The sequence below is a fragment of the Blennius ocellaris genome (assembly GCF_963422515.1).
Source record: "Blennius ocellaris genome assembly, chromosome: 2".
NCBI classification, from domain to species: domain Eukaryota; kingdom Metazoa; phylum Chordata; class Actinopteri; order Blenniiformes; family Blenniidae; genus Blennius; species Blennius ocellaris.
In genome coordinates, this window is record NC_137651.1 from 29288022 (window position 1) to 29304907 (window position 16886).

The window sequence follows — 16886 nt, forward strand, 5'->3', positions numbered from 1 at the left end:
CAGCACCTCTGGCTGTGGTCCTGCCCCGGTCCAGGTTGAGTACGGCTGGAGCACGGGGGGGTCAGGCTCGTTCACGTATGGTGCTCCAGGGGGGCTGGGTTGTGGTTCTCCCTGCTCAATCGTGGTTGGATTGATGGAGGATGGGATCTCATGATGGCCTGTTGGGGACCCGTATGTGTGTGTGTGTGTGTGTGTGTGTGTGTGTGTGTGTGTGTGTGTGTGTGTGTGTGTGTGTGTGTGTGTGTGTGTGTGTGTGTGTGTGTGTGTGTGTGTGTGTTGGGGTGTCTCTTTGAGCGTTCCCCCCCGGTCGTGTACAGCAGCCATGCCAACATTGAAAAAAAGCAGCAACAGGAGGAGACTCTTGGTCTCTTCCTGTTACAAGAGTAAAAACTGTTCTGACATCACACGTCTCTCAATCACATCATGTTGTCATGTTGATGCTGCTAAAAAGGAGTAGGGGAAATAAAAAGATTATGAGTAACTTTTTAGTTACTTTCAGCAGCTGTCGACAACATGCCCCCTGATCTCAACATAAAAAACATTTAACCTTTGACCTTCAATCTCTGTTCTATTTATATCTGACTCACTTTTTTTTATTGCATTTTTACTATTTCTGCTTTTATTAGTAGTAAGTTGTAGTCTGTTGTTGTACTATTTATCTATTTATTTATTTGCACTACCTGCTTGATGCGACTTTTTAATTAGGTCATTAAGGCCCAATTCCCAGCACCCCCACCCCACCCCAGCGGGACCACCCCCAAACCAGAGCAGACCCTCCCCCACACAACCTCCCCAGTACCCCCCAGGCCAGGCCGCCCCTCCCCAGGATAGACGCCAGCACCCCCCCAGATTGCAGGGCCACCAACCACCCAAGCCTCAACGCCCCAGCCACAGATGACCCCAAGAGCCCCAAGCCGGTACTACCCCCCCCCCCCCCCCCCCCTCTCCAATGTGATGTGGTCTAGGTGTAAGGTTTTATTAAGATTACTTTTGGATATCCAGTTCATGAGGATTGGCTTTTTTGTCACACTTCGAGAGACCAGGAGTGTGAAGGACTCGTTTTTCTCTCTTTTAATTTCTGTGAGATCGTCTAACAGGCAAAGTGCAGGTGAGACTGGAATGGGGTGGCCCAGGTATAACGATAAGTCTTCAGAGGTCTTTGGTCAGAATGTTTGGACTGGTGTACACAGCCAGAGTGCATGTAGATAGGTATCAGGGAGATCACAGTGTAGATAGGTATCAGGGAGATCACAGTGTGTAGACAGGTATCAGGGAGATGACAGTGTAGATAGGTATGAGGGAGATCACAGTGTAGATGGGTATCAGTGAGATCACAGTGTAGATGGGTATCAGTGAGATCACAGTGTGTAGAGAGGTATCAGGGAGATCACAGTGTAGACAGGTATCAGGGAGATCACAGTTTAGATAGGTATCAGGGAGAGCACAGTTTAGATGGGTATCAGCGAGATCACAGTGTAGACAGGTATCAGGGAGATCACAGTGTAGATGGGTATCAGGGAGATCACAGTGTAGATGGGTATCAGGGAGATCACAGTGTAGATTGGTATCAGGGAGATACGAGTGCAGATAGGTGTGTGCGGGTGTGTGTGTGTAAGTGTCTGCGTGTGTTTGTGTGTGTGGTGGGGTGAATGTGAGCATGGGTGTATGTGCGTGTGGGGGTGTGTATTCTATATATAAGTATGGGTGTCGTCTTGTGTGAGTATGTCAGGGTGTGGGGGGGTTTATGCTCCCTAGCCGCTGGCCTGCTATATATTCTATTTCTTTGTAAACCGTTTCTCTAAAGCAACATAAAAAGTCAAATGTTTGGATTACAACAGTTTATTTACTGTACAAGCTTTTTCTACCTCTAATTATTCGACTTCACTCACTAACTGATGTATTAGTGAAAGTTGGAATACATGTGAAAACTCAAGTGAAGTACAGATACTTCTGAAATCTACTTCAGTAATATAACAAGGTATTTTTAATTGGCTCCTTTAAGCCACTTAGTAAACCAAAACCAAGAAAGTTCAACACATCGAACAAGTATAATAATACTAAACAATGCATCAGTCCTCAGTGGCAAAAAAACCAAAACAAACAAAAAAAACCCACAAGGATGTTGGTGCTGTTTGTTTCCATTTGACTGGAAATGTCTCAGACTTAATTAAATGAAACATTGAAAATAAGGTACCATGTTTAAAAAGAGCTTCTTCTAATTGCATCACATTTCATGTATATTGGACTGACGAGCGTGACACTGTGACAGACCAGCAACCTGTCCAGGGTGGATCCTGGCCTCGCCCACAGTAGTTGGGATCGGCTCCAGAACCCCCGACCCTGAATTGGATTAGCAGAATACAAGATGGAATGATGGACGAGGAGCATGAAGCAATGGATTTCATGAGCCTAGATTGTAGTTACCCCCTTCATTCATTACATGAGTAAATAAACACCAGACAGGAATGTTAACATGTGCTCATCATTGGTTCTGTTATGTCAGAAGGAGGGAGGTTTCCATTCCGCTTCTCATTCTCCTTCAGCTCTGTGGCGCCACCTGCTGGTGTTTGTGGCAGCTGCCGGTGTTTCACTTTGAACACGTCCCACCTCTCAGACAGCAGGTTTCTATTGAAGAGCTCAGACGTCAGGTAGGAGAAGAGCAAGATGGAGACCAGACCAGACACCATGGAGATGGTCTTAACCGGAGAGTACTGGACGTAGACGCCCTCCTCCAGAGTGCATCCTGGGAAATGGAGGATGACGGGCAGGCCCAGAGATTTGTGTCCACTGAGGAGTCGTACCCCCAGTCCCACTAGAAGGCCTATAAGAGCCCCGTAAGCATTGGACACTTTAGAAAAGAGGACACAGACGAGTTGAGGGAAGATGAGGACGTATGACACTTCGGCTCCAAGAAACCAGAAGAGCACAGTGCTGTTTTTCAGGTTGGTCAGAGATGTTCCAGCCACACCCACCACAACCACAGCAGCACGGATCACCCACAGGGTCTCCCTGTCTGGTGCCTGGGGAGAAAACAATGAATTATAAACCAGATGTTCATTCATTCAGTCTGTCAAATCATCCTTATTGGCTCCTCTCCATACAGTAAAACCATTGAATGGGGAGTTTGGTACTGTAGTAGTAAGAAGAAGCAGTTTAGTTGGATTCTAGATCAGCTCACCTTTGGTCTCAGGAGGTTCTTGTAGATGTTGTTGGTGAAAACTGAAGCAGCAGAAAGCAAAGCAGAGTCAGCTGACGACATGACGGCTGCAGCCACACATCCGATACCGATGATGGAGACGAAGGTCGGGGTGAGGTGCTGCAGGGCGATGGGCAGGACCAGAGCTGCTTCCCCACGGTTGTATGGAGACGGAGAACCATAGGAGGTCATGTTCCAGTCTGAAGGACGGAAACAGGAGAATGAAACAGTTCGACTGATAGACCTAAAATGGTTAATTCATTCATCGTCTATCCAACTTGGCCTGCATACGGTCCCAATGGCAGTATGGAGAGACAATCAGCCCGGACACCCCTGTCTTCCCCCAACACTTTTGAAGGACGTCAAATTTCTGGAAGACCATCCAAGAGATGTCATTTCTCCTGGTAGTTTGGACCGGGCTGAGGGGCTGAGTCGGATGTCCTTTGTTCAGTTAGAGGACACCAGTGGATCTCTTAGCCGTTGTCCTGAACCACTTTAGCTGTCTCTTTTCACTGTGAAGGACCAATGGCTCCACCATGAGTCCTGACACTTGTATCCACAATCTCGTTCTTTCAGTCTTGGTGGAACACGGCGGCACTGAGTAGGTGGAGCAGGATCAGTAGGCTGGGGGAGCCAGAATCTTCTGCTCTCAGGAGGTTATTTAAAACTCTGTCAGAGCAGTCTTTGTGCTGTCGGAGGGTCTCAAACCTGATTGAAACGTCTGAGGACGTTGTTGGGATTGGAGATGTCCTGGAATCTGCAGGGTGACGACCTTTTCCAGAATCTTTGTCAGAAAGGGACAGTTTGAGAGAGGGTGCTTGTTTGAGAGGAGCTCAGGATCCAGGTTGTGCTTCTTTAATATGGATCTGATTGCTGCAGTTTGAGGGAGGGCGGTTCTTCACCAGTTGACATTGAGCACTAATACGATAGAAAAGGAATATTGTGACTCAGCTCAGGGATCCACTACCAGATGTGTGCTGTTTGATATTAGAGGCTGTAACATGGGAGACTTTATTCACTTGCACAGAGAATTGATTTGTAAACGAGTCTCTATGAAGAGATCATCATTATATAAGTGCATGAATTCATTACTGATGAGTTGTAGATGGCTGCTTGATGGAAACTGCTGATCCAGTTGAAAGTCTTCTCATTTATCTTCTACACCCCTATTAAGAAACCAGGAAACACTTTGATCCTCTGCCTCAGCAGGAGCCTCCAGAGGGACAATTTTTCAAAATGACATTAGAATTTAATTGACCATAACACAGACAGCATTTTTCACAATTGACTTCAGTAGGTAAAGCTGTTGATTACCTGTAGACGACACGGCCGCACCGAGCAGTACGAGAGGAATCATAAATACAAACAGGATGAAAGCAGCAACAAAGCATGTGAGCTTGGCCGTCGCAGTAGAAGAAGACGACAAGATTCTCTGGTGGATAGCCTGATATCCCATACTGCCAAGGACCTTCAAAACAAAATGCAGTGAATTAAAAACTAAATCTGCTGATTTTCTTCCCTGAATTTAGTTTTGAAGTGTCAGAAACACAAATGACATGAGTTGTCCAAGTGCTGTGATTGTTGGAGATATATTACTTGATGTTGTTGACTCAGCTTACCAAGGAGCAGAACTCATCAATCAGTAACCATGTCTTTCTAACGTCTGGTGTGCCAATCCATGGAGAGTGTAAAGAGTTGTTCAGCAGAGTCTGGCTGATGTTCACGGTGTGAGGGTTCATCATGACGAAGGGAACACAGACAACCTGTAGGAAAAAGACAAGGAACAATAAATACACAGAGCCTGTGAGGTTTTCTTTCTAACCCTCCTTGAAACGTATCAGATTATATAGAAATATACTTTAGTTGTCAGGGTTTGAGTTTTGGTTAACCCTAACCCTAGCCCTAACCCTGACCCTTCCACCAGCCTTGCCAGGGGGCAAGGATACTGAATGATTTGTCGTTTCTCTCTTTCCTCCTCTTCTTCCTCTTCTGCCTAAGTAAAGCCACATTTGACCTCTTCACCATGCTCCCTCCATCTTGATGATGTCACTGTAACTGCACCTTGGGAGAACATTGTTCTGCAATTCATAGTACTGAGCAACTAGATTTAAATTTAACTTTGGCCAGTTAATCTGCATGTCCTTGCTTTCAAAATAAAAGCTCCAAACTTAAAATTAATAGCCCTCATTTAGTAAAACCTTGCAAATGGATATTACGTGGTTAGCTAGGCTAGGGCCTTTCATAATAAAATTCTAAACTCCTTCAAAAAATCCTTTTTGAAAGGCCCTCATTTTAAAAACGATGACCCTTCCTATAGAAATAGCCAAAACACTGAAGATGTAGTTTATGTTTGGCCGCGAGTGGCTGCTGCAATGACGCCACCGACCCACACACACACACACACACACACACACACACACACACACACACACACACACACACACACACACACACACACACACACACACACACACACACACACACACACACACACACACACACACACACACACACACACACACACACACACTACTCCAGCAGCCTTTACCAAGCTGATGAAGATGAGGACGAGCTGTATGACATCAGTGTAGGCCACCGAGTAGAGGCCTCCCAGCAGGGTGTAGACCACGGCCACGGCAGCAGAGATCCAGATGCAGACGGAGAAGGACACATCCAGGACCACACTCATGGTTCCTCCTGTCAGACACCGTCAGGATTGGTCCACAGCACAGCAGCCAATGAGCATCACAGTAACGCCAGTATAAAGCCTCGTTTACACCACGACGTTTCAAGTGAAAACTCAGTGTTTTGTTTTCAGAAAGGTTTCACATTTACACTGCAACATTCTAAAAACAATGTTTGTTTCTATGGAAACGGCCGAAACGTGATGCAGAAATTATGTAGTTTTCATGGTGGGCCACAAGTTGGTGCTGTTTGTTTTGTTTTAGTAAAGCAACACACACACACACACACTCACACTCACACACACACACATTGCAGAGAACACAGAGCTCTAAACATTAACACTGGGGGAACATTCTAGTGGACAGACGACCAAGTTTGATTGTTATCAAGGTGACTGTCAAAATAAAACTACCAAGTTTGATTGTTATCAAGGTGACTGTCAAAATAAAACTACCAAATCCCAGGAGAATGGATTTTTACCGAGTCCAATCAGTGTTGCTGGTACCCAGGTCACATCCACCACAAGTGAAAGCAGACTCAGTCCAGCTGCAGCGATTTTTCCATATTTCAAGTGAAATGGATCCATCATGGTGACACATTTCATGTCTCTCATCGGCTTCGCAAAGAACAAACCACCTGAGGAGAAAAGTGCAACAGGAGACAAAAAGTATATTGTGTTTTTGAAGATGTAGATATCAAACACTGATTCAAAAAAATTACATAATAACTTGTCAGCCATTGATCCTTTCCATCAATCTGCTTTCTTTGCAGAAACACGAACCAACATCTGAGCAGAAAATGTTCCTTGTTTGTCATGGTGTGTTTGGAAGAACTCTTCAATTCTCTTCTGTTTTGATTGTTTCTCAAATCCAGATTAGCAGTAGTCTGGCAGATATGACTGTAACTCTTACCAACAATGAACCCCAAACTGTATGCAGTGAACATGATGAGTGTCCAGATCAGTCCCATTGACGGCGTGTACATCATCTCCACAGTGCCAACAATCAAGGCTCCTCCGACCCACGTGGCTGAGATTGATCACAAAACACAGAATCACTGAACAAATAACAGTTAAACTACTAAATACTCACCAGCTTCCAATCTTCCTATATCCTCGGCCGAGTCCCCCCGTAAAAACCTGCACTGGGTTTAACCATTAAGTTCCACAGGGTTCTATCTTTGGTCCTATACATTTGACTTTTTACATGCTTGGTACATGGTTTGGATGAGACATCATTTTTTGCTCCTTAACTCACATAAAACTGAAATTATGATATTTTGGCAACAACATCTGAGAATCAAATTATCTAAAGATATCGTCACACTGGATGGTACTAGTTTGACCTCCAGTACCAGTGTGAGGAACCTGGAAGTTATTTTTGACCAGGATTTATCCTTTAACTCACATTAAACAAATCTGCAGGACTGCCTTTTTTCACCTATGTAATATTTCCAAAATTAGAAACATGCTGACTCAGCGTGATGCCGAAAAACGAATCCATCATTTATTACTTCTGGAGTACACTATTGTAACTCCCTATATCAGGGTGTCCAAATAACTTCTTAAAAAGTCTTCAATCGATTCAAAATGCTGCAGCGAGAGTCCTGACAAGGACCAGCATAAGAGATCACATCACTTCAATACTCTCTGCATTGGCTCCCTGTTAAATCTAGAATATAATTTAAAATCCTTCTTCTAACCTATGAAGCTCTTAATAACCAGGCCCCATCTTATCTTAAAGAACTGTTAGTCACATATCCCCCAAGAAGAACACTTGGTTCGAAGAGTGCTGCCCCCTGGAGGTTCCTCGGTTTTCTGAAAGTACAATGAGCCTTCAGCTCGTACGCTCCCATCTTGTGGAACCAGATCCCAGTTTCAGTTAGGGAGGCTGAAACAGAATCTACTTTTAAGACAAGAATCCAAGCGTTTCTATTTACGAAAGTTTATAGTTGGGGCTGTTTAAACCCCCCCGCCTCTCTCGCTACCTCTCTCTACCTCCCCCAACTTAAACAACCTATCTGTCCTATCCTTTCCTCTCTTCTATCCTCTCCTCCTCCTGCCATTCTCTCTAGAGCTCCCTACCTGTACCAGGGTCTGTTTCTGCCCACTACCCAAATCAAGGTTTGAATCCCCCCCAATCGATCTCTTTCTTTCCTATCCTAGACTTTCCTCTCCTCTATCCCTCCAATCTATTTCTCTATCCATCCTATCCTTTCTACTCCTCTGTCCCCTCAACCCAATCGGTCAGCAGAAAGCCTCCATTGATGTAGTAATGTTTTTTTAAATGATGTACTGTCTGGTAAATGTATTGTAATGTGGTGTGTTTTCTAGTGTCTGTTATTTTTTACACATACTTTAGTACCTATGTATATTTGTGTTTGGTGGTATGGTTCTACATTGTGGGACTGAAGATGTAAATGAGCTCTGAGCTAAATCTGGTATATTTACAGCACTGTCTGTTCATCAAAATGCACTGTCTCATTCAAATTAATAAATAAATGAAAATACAATGTGAATTGTTGGTTTTCCTTTGTAGATCGTGTTGAAATGACTGAGTTGTATTCGGAGCTGTAGAAATACCATTGTATAAAACTGAACTGAATTCTAAAGTGTCAATAGACAGAAACAGGTCCAGTTTGTGTTGCAGGGTGGTGGACGGAGGCTCTAGTGCAGGAAACAGCCTGGAAACCAATTGAACATCAACACAGGATCTTTTACTCTTCAAACGGGAATAAAACAAGGCTTGAGTCCTTTCTCTAGATCACATGTGTCAAACTCCGGTCCTGGAGAGCTGCAGCCCTGCACATTTTCCACGTCTCCCTGCTTTCCACACAGCTGAATGCAATGAGCAGCTCCTTATCTGGCTTTGTGTTAAACGTGGTGATGAACCATCAGGACATTCAGTGGAGGGAGACGTGGAAAACGTGCAGAGCTTCGGCCCTCGAGGAACTGAGTTTGACACCCCTGCGCTTGGTGCTCCTCCAAAGGAGTAGGTTTGGTGAGGGGGAACACACGGACTGGATCTGAGCGGAGCTTAAGCAGCTGCACCCAATCCAGGGAATTACCCAGCCGGCTCTCTCCTCTCTGACACAGCCGCCTGACACGCCCATCTGGAACCTGCAGAGGAGAAGGAAACACAACCTGCAGCACTATAACCCTCCTATGAGGCTGCAGAGGAGCAGGACATGACAAGTTGGCTGAGTTCCAAAAACACCATGACGAACATCAGCTGTAAACACAATTATGCAAATGAAGGTTTAATGAGTGGACTCACACCTTCTCAAGTGTGTAGCAACAAGTCTGATCACAAACAGTGGAAAACTTTCAGAAGTAATAGATTACACCCTGGACATGAGCCAGTTTGCATTAACTTTGCAGTCCTTCTGTTTCTCTGCAGTAGTTTGATTTTCTTCTCAATCTCATCCAGATACTTTGTGATTACTCAGTGGGTTATGAAATCCCAGCATTGGCGTGGCGCTCACCTGTCATGGTGAAGATCCCCACCAGCCAGCCGATGCCTCGGTTCCCCAGCAGGGCCATCTCCATCCCAGTGGCTGCACTCTTCTTCTGCTCCCGTCTGGACTTGAAGGAGGCCCAGACGCCGGTCCCGAGGACCAGCAGGTAGAAGACCGCCATCACCACGGCACCGGGGACGTTGACGGCCATGATGGACCACCGCAGACTGTCTGAGGTGTGACTGACTGAACAAGTGACTGCTGGTGGTGAACATTACAGTTATCAGGGAACAAATCCTCCCTCGTCTGAGCTAATCAGTCTGGTCAAACCGGTTGTTGTTTGTCGTGTAGAGATTTAAACCATATTGCCCAATGCAGTAGTGCTTAGAGATATGTGGAGAGAAAATCATACTTACTTATGTAATGGTGCCTAAAATGTTTTACATGGGGAAGCTGTACAATATAAACAAAGTAATAAATCTGTCATATATGTTGGGACCTGTGTCAGAGTGATGATGTCATGGCCTACGTCTGTGCTGTATTTATCTTTCTTTCTTTATTAGTATATTTCCAGAGGATCGTACACATTAATGGACACTCAGTAGTCACTTTGTGTAAATGCACCAGATTTAGCCATGGGCTACTTTATATCCATAGTCCTTGTACATTCAAGACAATAACAATTATTTAAAAACAAACCTGGACATAGAGTATATACCCTATTTACAACCACCCCTGTGAAATAAACAAATTTCCCAGTCAATAACATTTAATCAGGTCTTACAATTGATCACAAGATTGATTAGCCTTTAACCAGAGTTTCAGTTCTTTTTCAAATGCAGTAAAAGTGGAAGATTCTCTAATGGTAATTGGAAGATTAATCCAGCTTGTTAACCCTTTCAATGAAATGGTGTTTTGTCCAGGTATTGCATCCATGGCAATGTTGTTGTTTTTTAAAGGGATGCTCTGCCAACGGTTCTAATCGTGAAATAAGCAGGGCCAAATAAGCTTCAGTGACCCTCAGAGGAATACGACACCATTAAATGACCCAAAAGAGGGAAAATCCCAGTGGAGGGTCTTTCTAAAGGAGACGTTTGAAGACATGTTTAGTTCCAAATGTGTGTTGTAGGTTCCAAAAATAACATAAAAGGCATGATGCCAAAGGTAATACAGCAGACCAGAGAAGGGAAGTGAGGTAGAATCAAACACTGTGTCGTCAGTCTTGGACCAAGCGGAGACTCTGAATTCTGCTGGTTCTTAGGAGTAAAACTCATTTGCATCCAAGTCCAGCTTCTCATCTGATTTGTGCTTCGAGGTTGAGTTATTTACCAGCAGTGTTGGAGAGTTAGAGACAAATGCTAGTGGGATCACCTGTCAACTCATGTGGCCCAGAACAACACACCTGATTGGCACCACGGCAGTAGCTTCATTATTTCCTCCAACTCTTTGAGCTCAGAGCAGTATTGAGTAGTGGAGTGATATCAGCACCGGGGTAATATGGGCCCTCCTGTTGGTGATGGTCAAGAGTCTCGCAGCTGAGCTTTGGATGAACTGCAACCGAGCCAGCTCTGTTTTGTTGAGGCACGTGAAGAGGCTGCTGCAGTCGTCCAGGTGTCATTTTGAGCTCCTCTCTCGATATCACGGACCTGAGATTGGCGATGTGACACAACTGTTTTTTACCAGCTGTCTACAATGTTGCTCCAGTGACAATAACGAGTCAAAGGTCACCCCTAAATTCCTCAGCTTTGTTTCGACTGAAAGGCTCAGGTACTGTTTGATAGCATCTCTTATCAAAGTAAATGAAAATGTAAAAAAACAAGTTTGCCTAGGTTTTCAACAGTACAACTCTCTCTCTCTCTCTCTCTCTCTCTCTCTCTCTCTCTCTCTCTCTCTCTCTCTCTCTCTCTCTCTCTCCCTCTCGCTCTCTCTCTCTCTCAAATGACTCATTGTGTAAGATTGAAGAGCAACCTGCTCTCCCACATAAAGCCATCATCACCCCGACAAACATTAGCATGCAGTTCTGAATGCATCACTCAGCTCCTGCAGTTAAAACCAAACCAACATGGCGGCTCAGAGACAAATCTTCTCTTTTATTAGTGAAACAGTTCAGAAAAATGTGTTTCTGAAAACATTTGAAGTGAGAGCTGTTCAGTTGAAAAGTTACAATGCAGGTGAGGGGGCGTGGCCTTAGAGTTTGACAGCTTCTTCTCGGAGTATGAACTCTCCTGCCAACAAGAATTATTTATGGCAGCGGGCCAACTGTCCTTCTTCTTATGGGAGTATGTATGCCGGGGCCTGTAGCTTTGTTTGTTTACTACCCAAAATGCACAGCGCTCTCCATGGCGTCCTCCGGCTCCATTTGCTGGAAAGTCCGCTGATAGTCCCTGACATTGGCCGTGAAGCGAACCTTAGTCTGGTTGCATTTGAGTTCAGGGGAGCGTTCATGCCTGGACAAAAGAAGTGGCCTGTATTGTATTGTTCTTTTGTTCATGTCATCATTTTATTGTGAAACTCCACAGGTGGTGTGGGATTTAACTCCCTGTGTCACAGCGTGTGCACCAGAAGCGATAGAAATAATCATTATGGGAAGTGGAGGCAAAAGATGTCTACTGTGGGAATGTTTACTTTTGAGAAGATTAGTTTTTGGTGTGCCTTTTGTAACTTTAGATCAGACACAATCAATTCCTGTGCTGGATCATATTTGCTGTCGTGTCTAAAATAAAACATTTCCTTTACTTTCCGCTCAGACGTTTGATGGAAACATTTCTCTCATTACGTGAAAGGATCATTAAAATGTTCGATCGCAGTCTGATTCCTCAGCCGACTGACATTGCTGCATGCTCACCTCCAACATTTCCACAAGACACACTTCTTCAAGACCACACTTCTCAGCCTCCCAGGGAAAGTCTACGCTCGGGTACTGGGAAGGAGACTCCAACCAATGGTCAAACCTCAGATTCAGTCCTGGCCGTGGTACCACAGACCAGATTCACCCTCTCACAGATGATCAAGGGGCCATGGGGATTCACCGATCCAGTGTACACATGCGTTTCAAAGCGTTGAGGATGGTCGACCACCGTGTCCAGAGATGTATTGTGGGAAGTGCTGAGAGAGTTCCAGAACCACTGCTGTAGGCTCTGTGTCTCTGTACTTTGGCATGAAGTCAGATTAGTTCAAGTGGGGTGCCGGACAAGTCAAATAAAATGATTTATTCCTGAGGGGCCATTCAAAAAGCAGCACACTGAGTGGTTAATTTAACCTCTTGACCGAGTGGTTAAGGTGATGGACTGCTAACCCATTGTGCTCTGCACGTGTGGGTTCAAATCCCATCCTCATCGATTCCTGTAATTATATCACGACTGAATCATGCCTCCAGAACTCATAACGAACTCCACCAACAAATGACAGAAAACACCGGCCAGCTCCTCCTGGATCACACAGGACAAAGTTTCATCACAGATCTCAAGCGACCAGCTCCTTGGACCTGCATGGGAGAACCAGGACTGTTCCTGAACCACAACTCCTCCCACTCCTTCTTCTGAAAACCCAAGGAACCACTTGTATAGGAGTGAGAATGTGGACACACATTGGAAAACTGACGGATCCATAAATTGTTTAACTACACTACTTTCTGGACTATAAGCCCTTACTTTTTCCACGTGCTTTGATCCCTGCAGCTTATATAATGAAGTGGTTAATATATGGATTTTTAAGGATTAACAGGCTTCGTGCCGTGGATACATCTCCGGGGCTTTATTCACTTTTCACAGAACTCCATCTGACCCACCAACTGACCCCCCCCACATGCTTCTCCTGAGCCCATGGGAGGCTCATCGTCTCGGCCACACAACCTTGGCGTGTGGAGCCTCACCTCCGGAGCTCTGCTCTCTTCCAGCAGCTCCAGCTTATTATCACTGGAACTGAGTGACTTTATTTACAAAGTTACTCAAAGTCAGGCTTTCTCCTGTCTGGTGCTCATGGCTAATTTGCATATTGCAGGACTGACTCCAGCAGACTGTAACCTTCAGTTGTGGATGAAGTTCATCTGCAGATACTTCTGGACACAAACCCTTGAGTTATGACCTCCTGCTGTGATTGAAACTCCAGTATTTAAAGCTTGTAGCTCACAGGTGTGTTTAGTTACATAATCAGAGAGCAGCAGAGTCCATCGATGTCTCATTACCTCCTGTGGATTCAATTCAGCAGATGAGAGAGGCTCCTCATGGTAACTGTTGATTATAGAATGAGTTCCCTCAGCTCAGCACAGTTTTCCTCCAGTCTGGTTCTTCTGTCTGCCACAGACATGGTGGACTGAAATTCACTAGCAGGTTTTAAAATAGACCTTTTTAAGAAACTCAGACCAACTTGTTTCTGCAGAAGAGTTTTAGGGCCACTCATGAGGAAATAAAATAGTAGTTTATTATCATGCAATTTAATAAAGACTCAAAAAAACATTGTTGAGCTATTTTGTCCATAAAAACTTGGCTTTTCAGAAACATGAATTAGAACAATGTAAACTATTGCTGTGTGTCTATTCCACTGGAATGTTTTCTCGCTTGTGAGGAAACAGTTTACATCGTTCTATAGCTCAGTTGGTAGAGTGAATCCTGGATTCATTTGCCAGAATCACTCCGAGCCGATGTTCATTCAAGACTTTTGAGGCGTTACAATGGAAGGAAAGTCCTCCTCAGGACGACGTCAACCAGGTGGATGGAGAGTCTTCACAGGGAGTTGAGGAAGAATGAGTGAGTCAGTTCGACTGTCAGTTTGGGGATTGAGTGGTGCCCCATGAACCACCCTCCACTGGAGACCCACGGCCCCATGTACCACCCTCCACTGGAGACCCACGGCCCCATGAACCACCCTCCACTGGAGACCCACAGCCCCATGTACCACCCTCCACTGGAGACCCACGGCCCCATGTACCACCCTCCACTGGAGACCCACAGCCCCATGTACCACCCTCCACTGGAGACCCACAGCCCCATGTACCACCCTCCACTGGAGACCCACAGCCCCATGTACCACCCTCCACTGGAGACCCACAGCCCCATGTACCACCCTCCACTGGAGACCCACAGCCCCATGTACCACCCTCCACTGGAGACCCACGGCCCCATGTACCACCCTCCACTGGAGATCCACGGTCCCATGTACCACCCTCCACTGGAGACCCACGGCCCCATGTACCACCCTCCACTGGAGACCCACGGCCCCATGTACCACCCTCCACTGGAGACCCACGGCCCCATGTACCACCCTCCACTGGAGATCCGCAGTGCATTTCTCAATGGGGGCTTTGTACAGGGACCTACAGCTGCGTCTAGGTGAGGACCCTGGTGCCAACGTCTCAGACCACCTGGACTCCTGGACACCAGTCAGCGACATACAGTTCATGACCTTCACTGTGACGGTGTAGAGGTCCTTCTTCTTCAGCTCAGAAAAGTCAGGGAGTTTTGGTGTAGCAAAGGAGAGCAGAAGTCCATTGTCCACCTCCTGCTGACTGACTGCAGCACTGATGTGGGAAAGTAAAATCCGTGGCTGTTTGGTGAGTTGATGCTTCCTTTCCCAGAGACTCGCAGAAGGAGCCAGGCAAACCTTCATTACCTCCTCCAGCAGTTTTTCAACCAGCCTTTGTGAGTTTAGCATGATGCATTCACCTCAGGTTCATGAGGAACTGAGGTTTGTTGTAGTTCCTGATTTTTCCCAGCAGCACAGATGCTGCGAAGGGAATAGTTGGTTTTCTGTGTTTGTCTTGACCTGTCTCTCTGTGCATAGCCATAGATCTCATCCCTAGGTGGGCCCGAACCACCAACCTTTCGGTTAACAGCCGAACACGCTATCCTATTGCGCCACAGAGACTGGTTCACATTGAAATTGGGCGTGGCTTTGAGTTTTAATCAAATTGTTCAAAGAGCAATTCTAGGAAATCACTTGTTTACTTGCTCCAGTTTATCTTTGTCCCCCCAGCACCTCTGGCTGTGGTCCTGCCCCGGTCCAGGTTGAGTACGGCTGGAGCACGGGGGGGTCAGGCTCGTTCACGTATGGTGCTCCAGGGGGGCTGGGTTGTGGTTCTCCCTGCTCAATCGTGGTTGGATTGATGGAGGATGGGATCTCATGATGGCCTGTTGGGGACCCGTATGTGTGTGTGTGTGTGTGTGTGTGTGTGTGTGTGTGTGTGTGTGTGTGTGTGTGTGTGTGTGTGTGTGTGTGTGTGTGTGTGTGTGTGTGTGTGTGTGTGTGTGTGTGTGTGTTGGGGTGTCTCTTTGAGCGTTCCCCCCCGGTCGTGTACAGCAGCCATGCCAACATTGAAAAAAAGCAGCAACAGGAGGAGACTCTTGGTCTCTTCCTGTTACAAGAGTAAAAACTGTTCTGACATCACACGTCTCTCAATCACATCATGTTGTCATGTTGATGCTGCTAAAAAGGAGTAGGGGAAATAAAAAGATTACGAGTAACTTTTTAGTTACTTTCAGCAGCTGTCGACAACATGCCCCCTGATCTCAACATAAAAAACATTTAACCTTTGACCTTCAATCTCTGTTCTATTTATATCTGACTCACTTTTTTTTATTGCATTTTTACTATTTCTGCTTTTATTAGTAGTAAGTTGTAGTCTGTTGTTGTACTATTTATCTATTTATTTATTTGCACTACCTGCTTGATGCGACTTTTTAATTAGGTCATTAAGGCCCAATTCCCAGCACCCCCACCCCACCCCAGCGGGACCATCCCCAAACCAGAGCAGACCCTCCCCCACACAACCTCCCCAGTACCCCCCAGGCCAGGCCGCCCCTCCCCAGGATAGACGCCAGCACCCCCCCAGATTGCAGGGCCACCAACCACCCAAGCCTCAACGCCCCAGCCACAGATGACCCCAAGAGCCCCAAGCCGGTACTACCCCCCCCCCCCCCCCCCCCTCTCCAATGTGATGTGGTCTAGGTGTAAGGTTTTATTAAGATTACTTTTGGATATCCAGTTCATGAGGATTGGCTTTTTTGTCACACTTCGAGAGACCAGGAGTGTGAAGGACTCGTTTTTCTCTCTTTTAATTTCTGTGAGATCGTCTAACAGGCAAAGTGCAGGTGAGACTGGAATGGGGTGGCCCAGGTATAACGATAAGTCTTCAGAGGTCTTTGGTCAGAATGTTTGGACTGGTGTACACAGCCAGAGTGCATGTAGATAGGTATCAGGGAGATCACAGTGTAGATAGGTATCAGGGAGATCACAGTGTGTAGACAGGTATCAGGGAGATGACAGTGTAGATAGGTATGAGGGAGATCACAGTGTAGATGGGTATCAGTGAGATCACAGTGTAGATGGGTATCAGTGAGATCACAGTGTGTAGAGAGGTATCAGGGAGATCACAGTGTAGACAGGTATCAGGGAGATCACAGTTTAGATAGGTATCAGGGAGAGCACAGTTTAGATGGGTATCAGCGAGATCACAGTGTAGACAGGTATCAGGGAGATCACAGTGTAGATGGGTATCAGGGAGATCACAGTGTAGATGGGTATCAGGGAGATCACAGTGTAGATTGGTATCAGG

General features: G+C 45.8%; 1 protein-coding gene across 1 annotated transcript; it reads right to left on the reverse strand.

Annotated features, from left to right (window-relative positions):
* Positions 1-1868: 1868 nt before the first annotated feature.
* LOC308141755 (high affinity choline transporter 1-like) lies at positions 1869-7311 on the reverse strand. Its single transcript, XM_080511968.1, has 7 exons — positions 6793-7311; positions 6362-6517; positions 5745-5893; positions 4816-4959; positions 4511-4664; positions 3179-3396; positions 1869-3020 (listed from the first exon to the last, which is right to left on the reverse strand). The coding sequence occupies exons 1-7, from the start codon at positions 6866-6868 to the stop codon at positions 2469-2471; spliced, it is 1449 nt and encodes a 482-aa protein (XP_080368094.1). The 5' UTR covers positions 6869-7311; the 3' UTR covers positions 1869-2468.
* Between the last annotated feature and the right edge of the window lie 9575 nt (positions 7312-16886).

Coding starts and splice junctions, on each gene's coding strand:
- LOC308141755 (XM_080511968.1), bottom strand. CDS start 6,868: ATGATGTACACGCCGTCAATGGGACTGATCTGGACACTCATCATGTTC. Junction 6,518..6,792: donor CAGTTTGGGGTTCATTGTTG/GTAAGAGTTACA, acceptor TTTTCTCCTCAG/GTGGTTTGTTCTTTGCGAAG. Junction 5,894..6,361: donor AGCAACACTGATTGGACTCG/GTAAAAATCCAT, acceptor GGTGTCTGACAG/GAGGAACCATGAGTGTGGTC.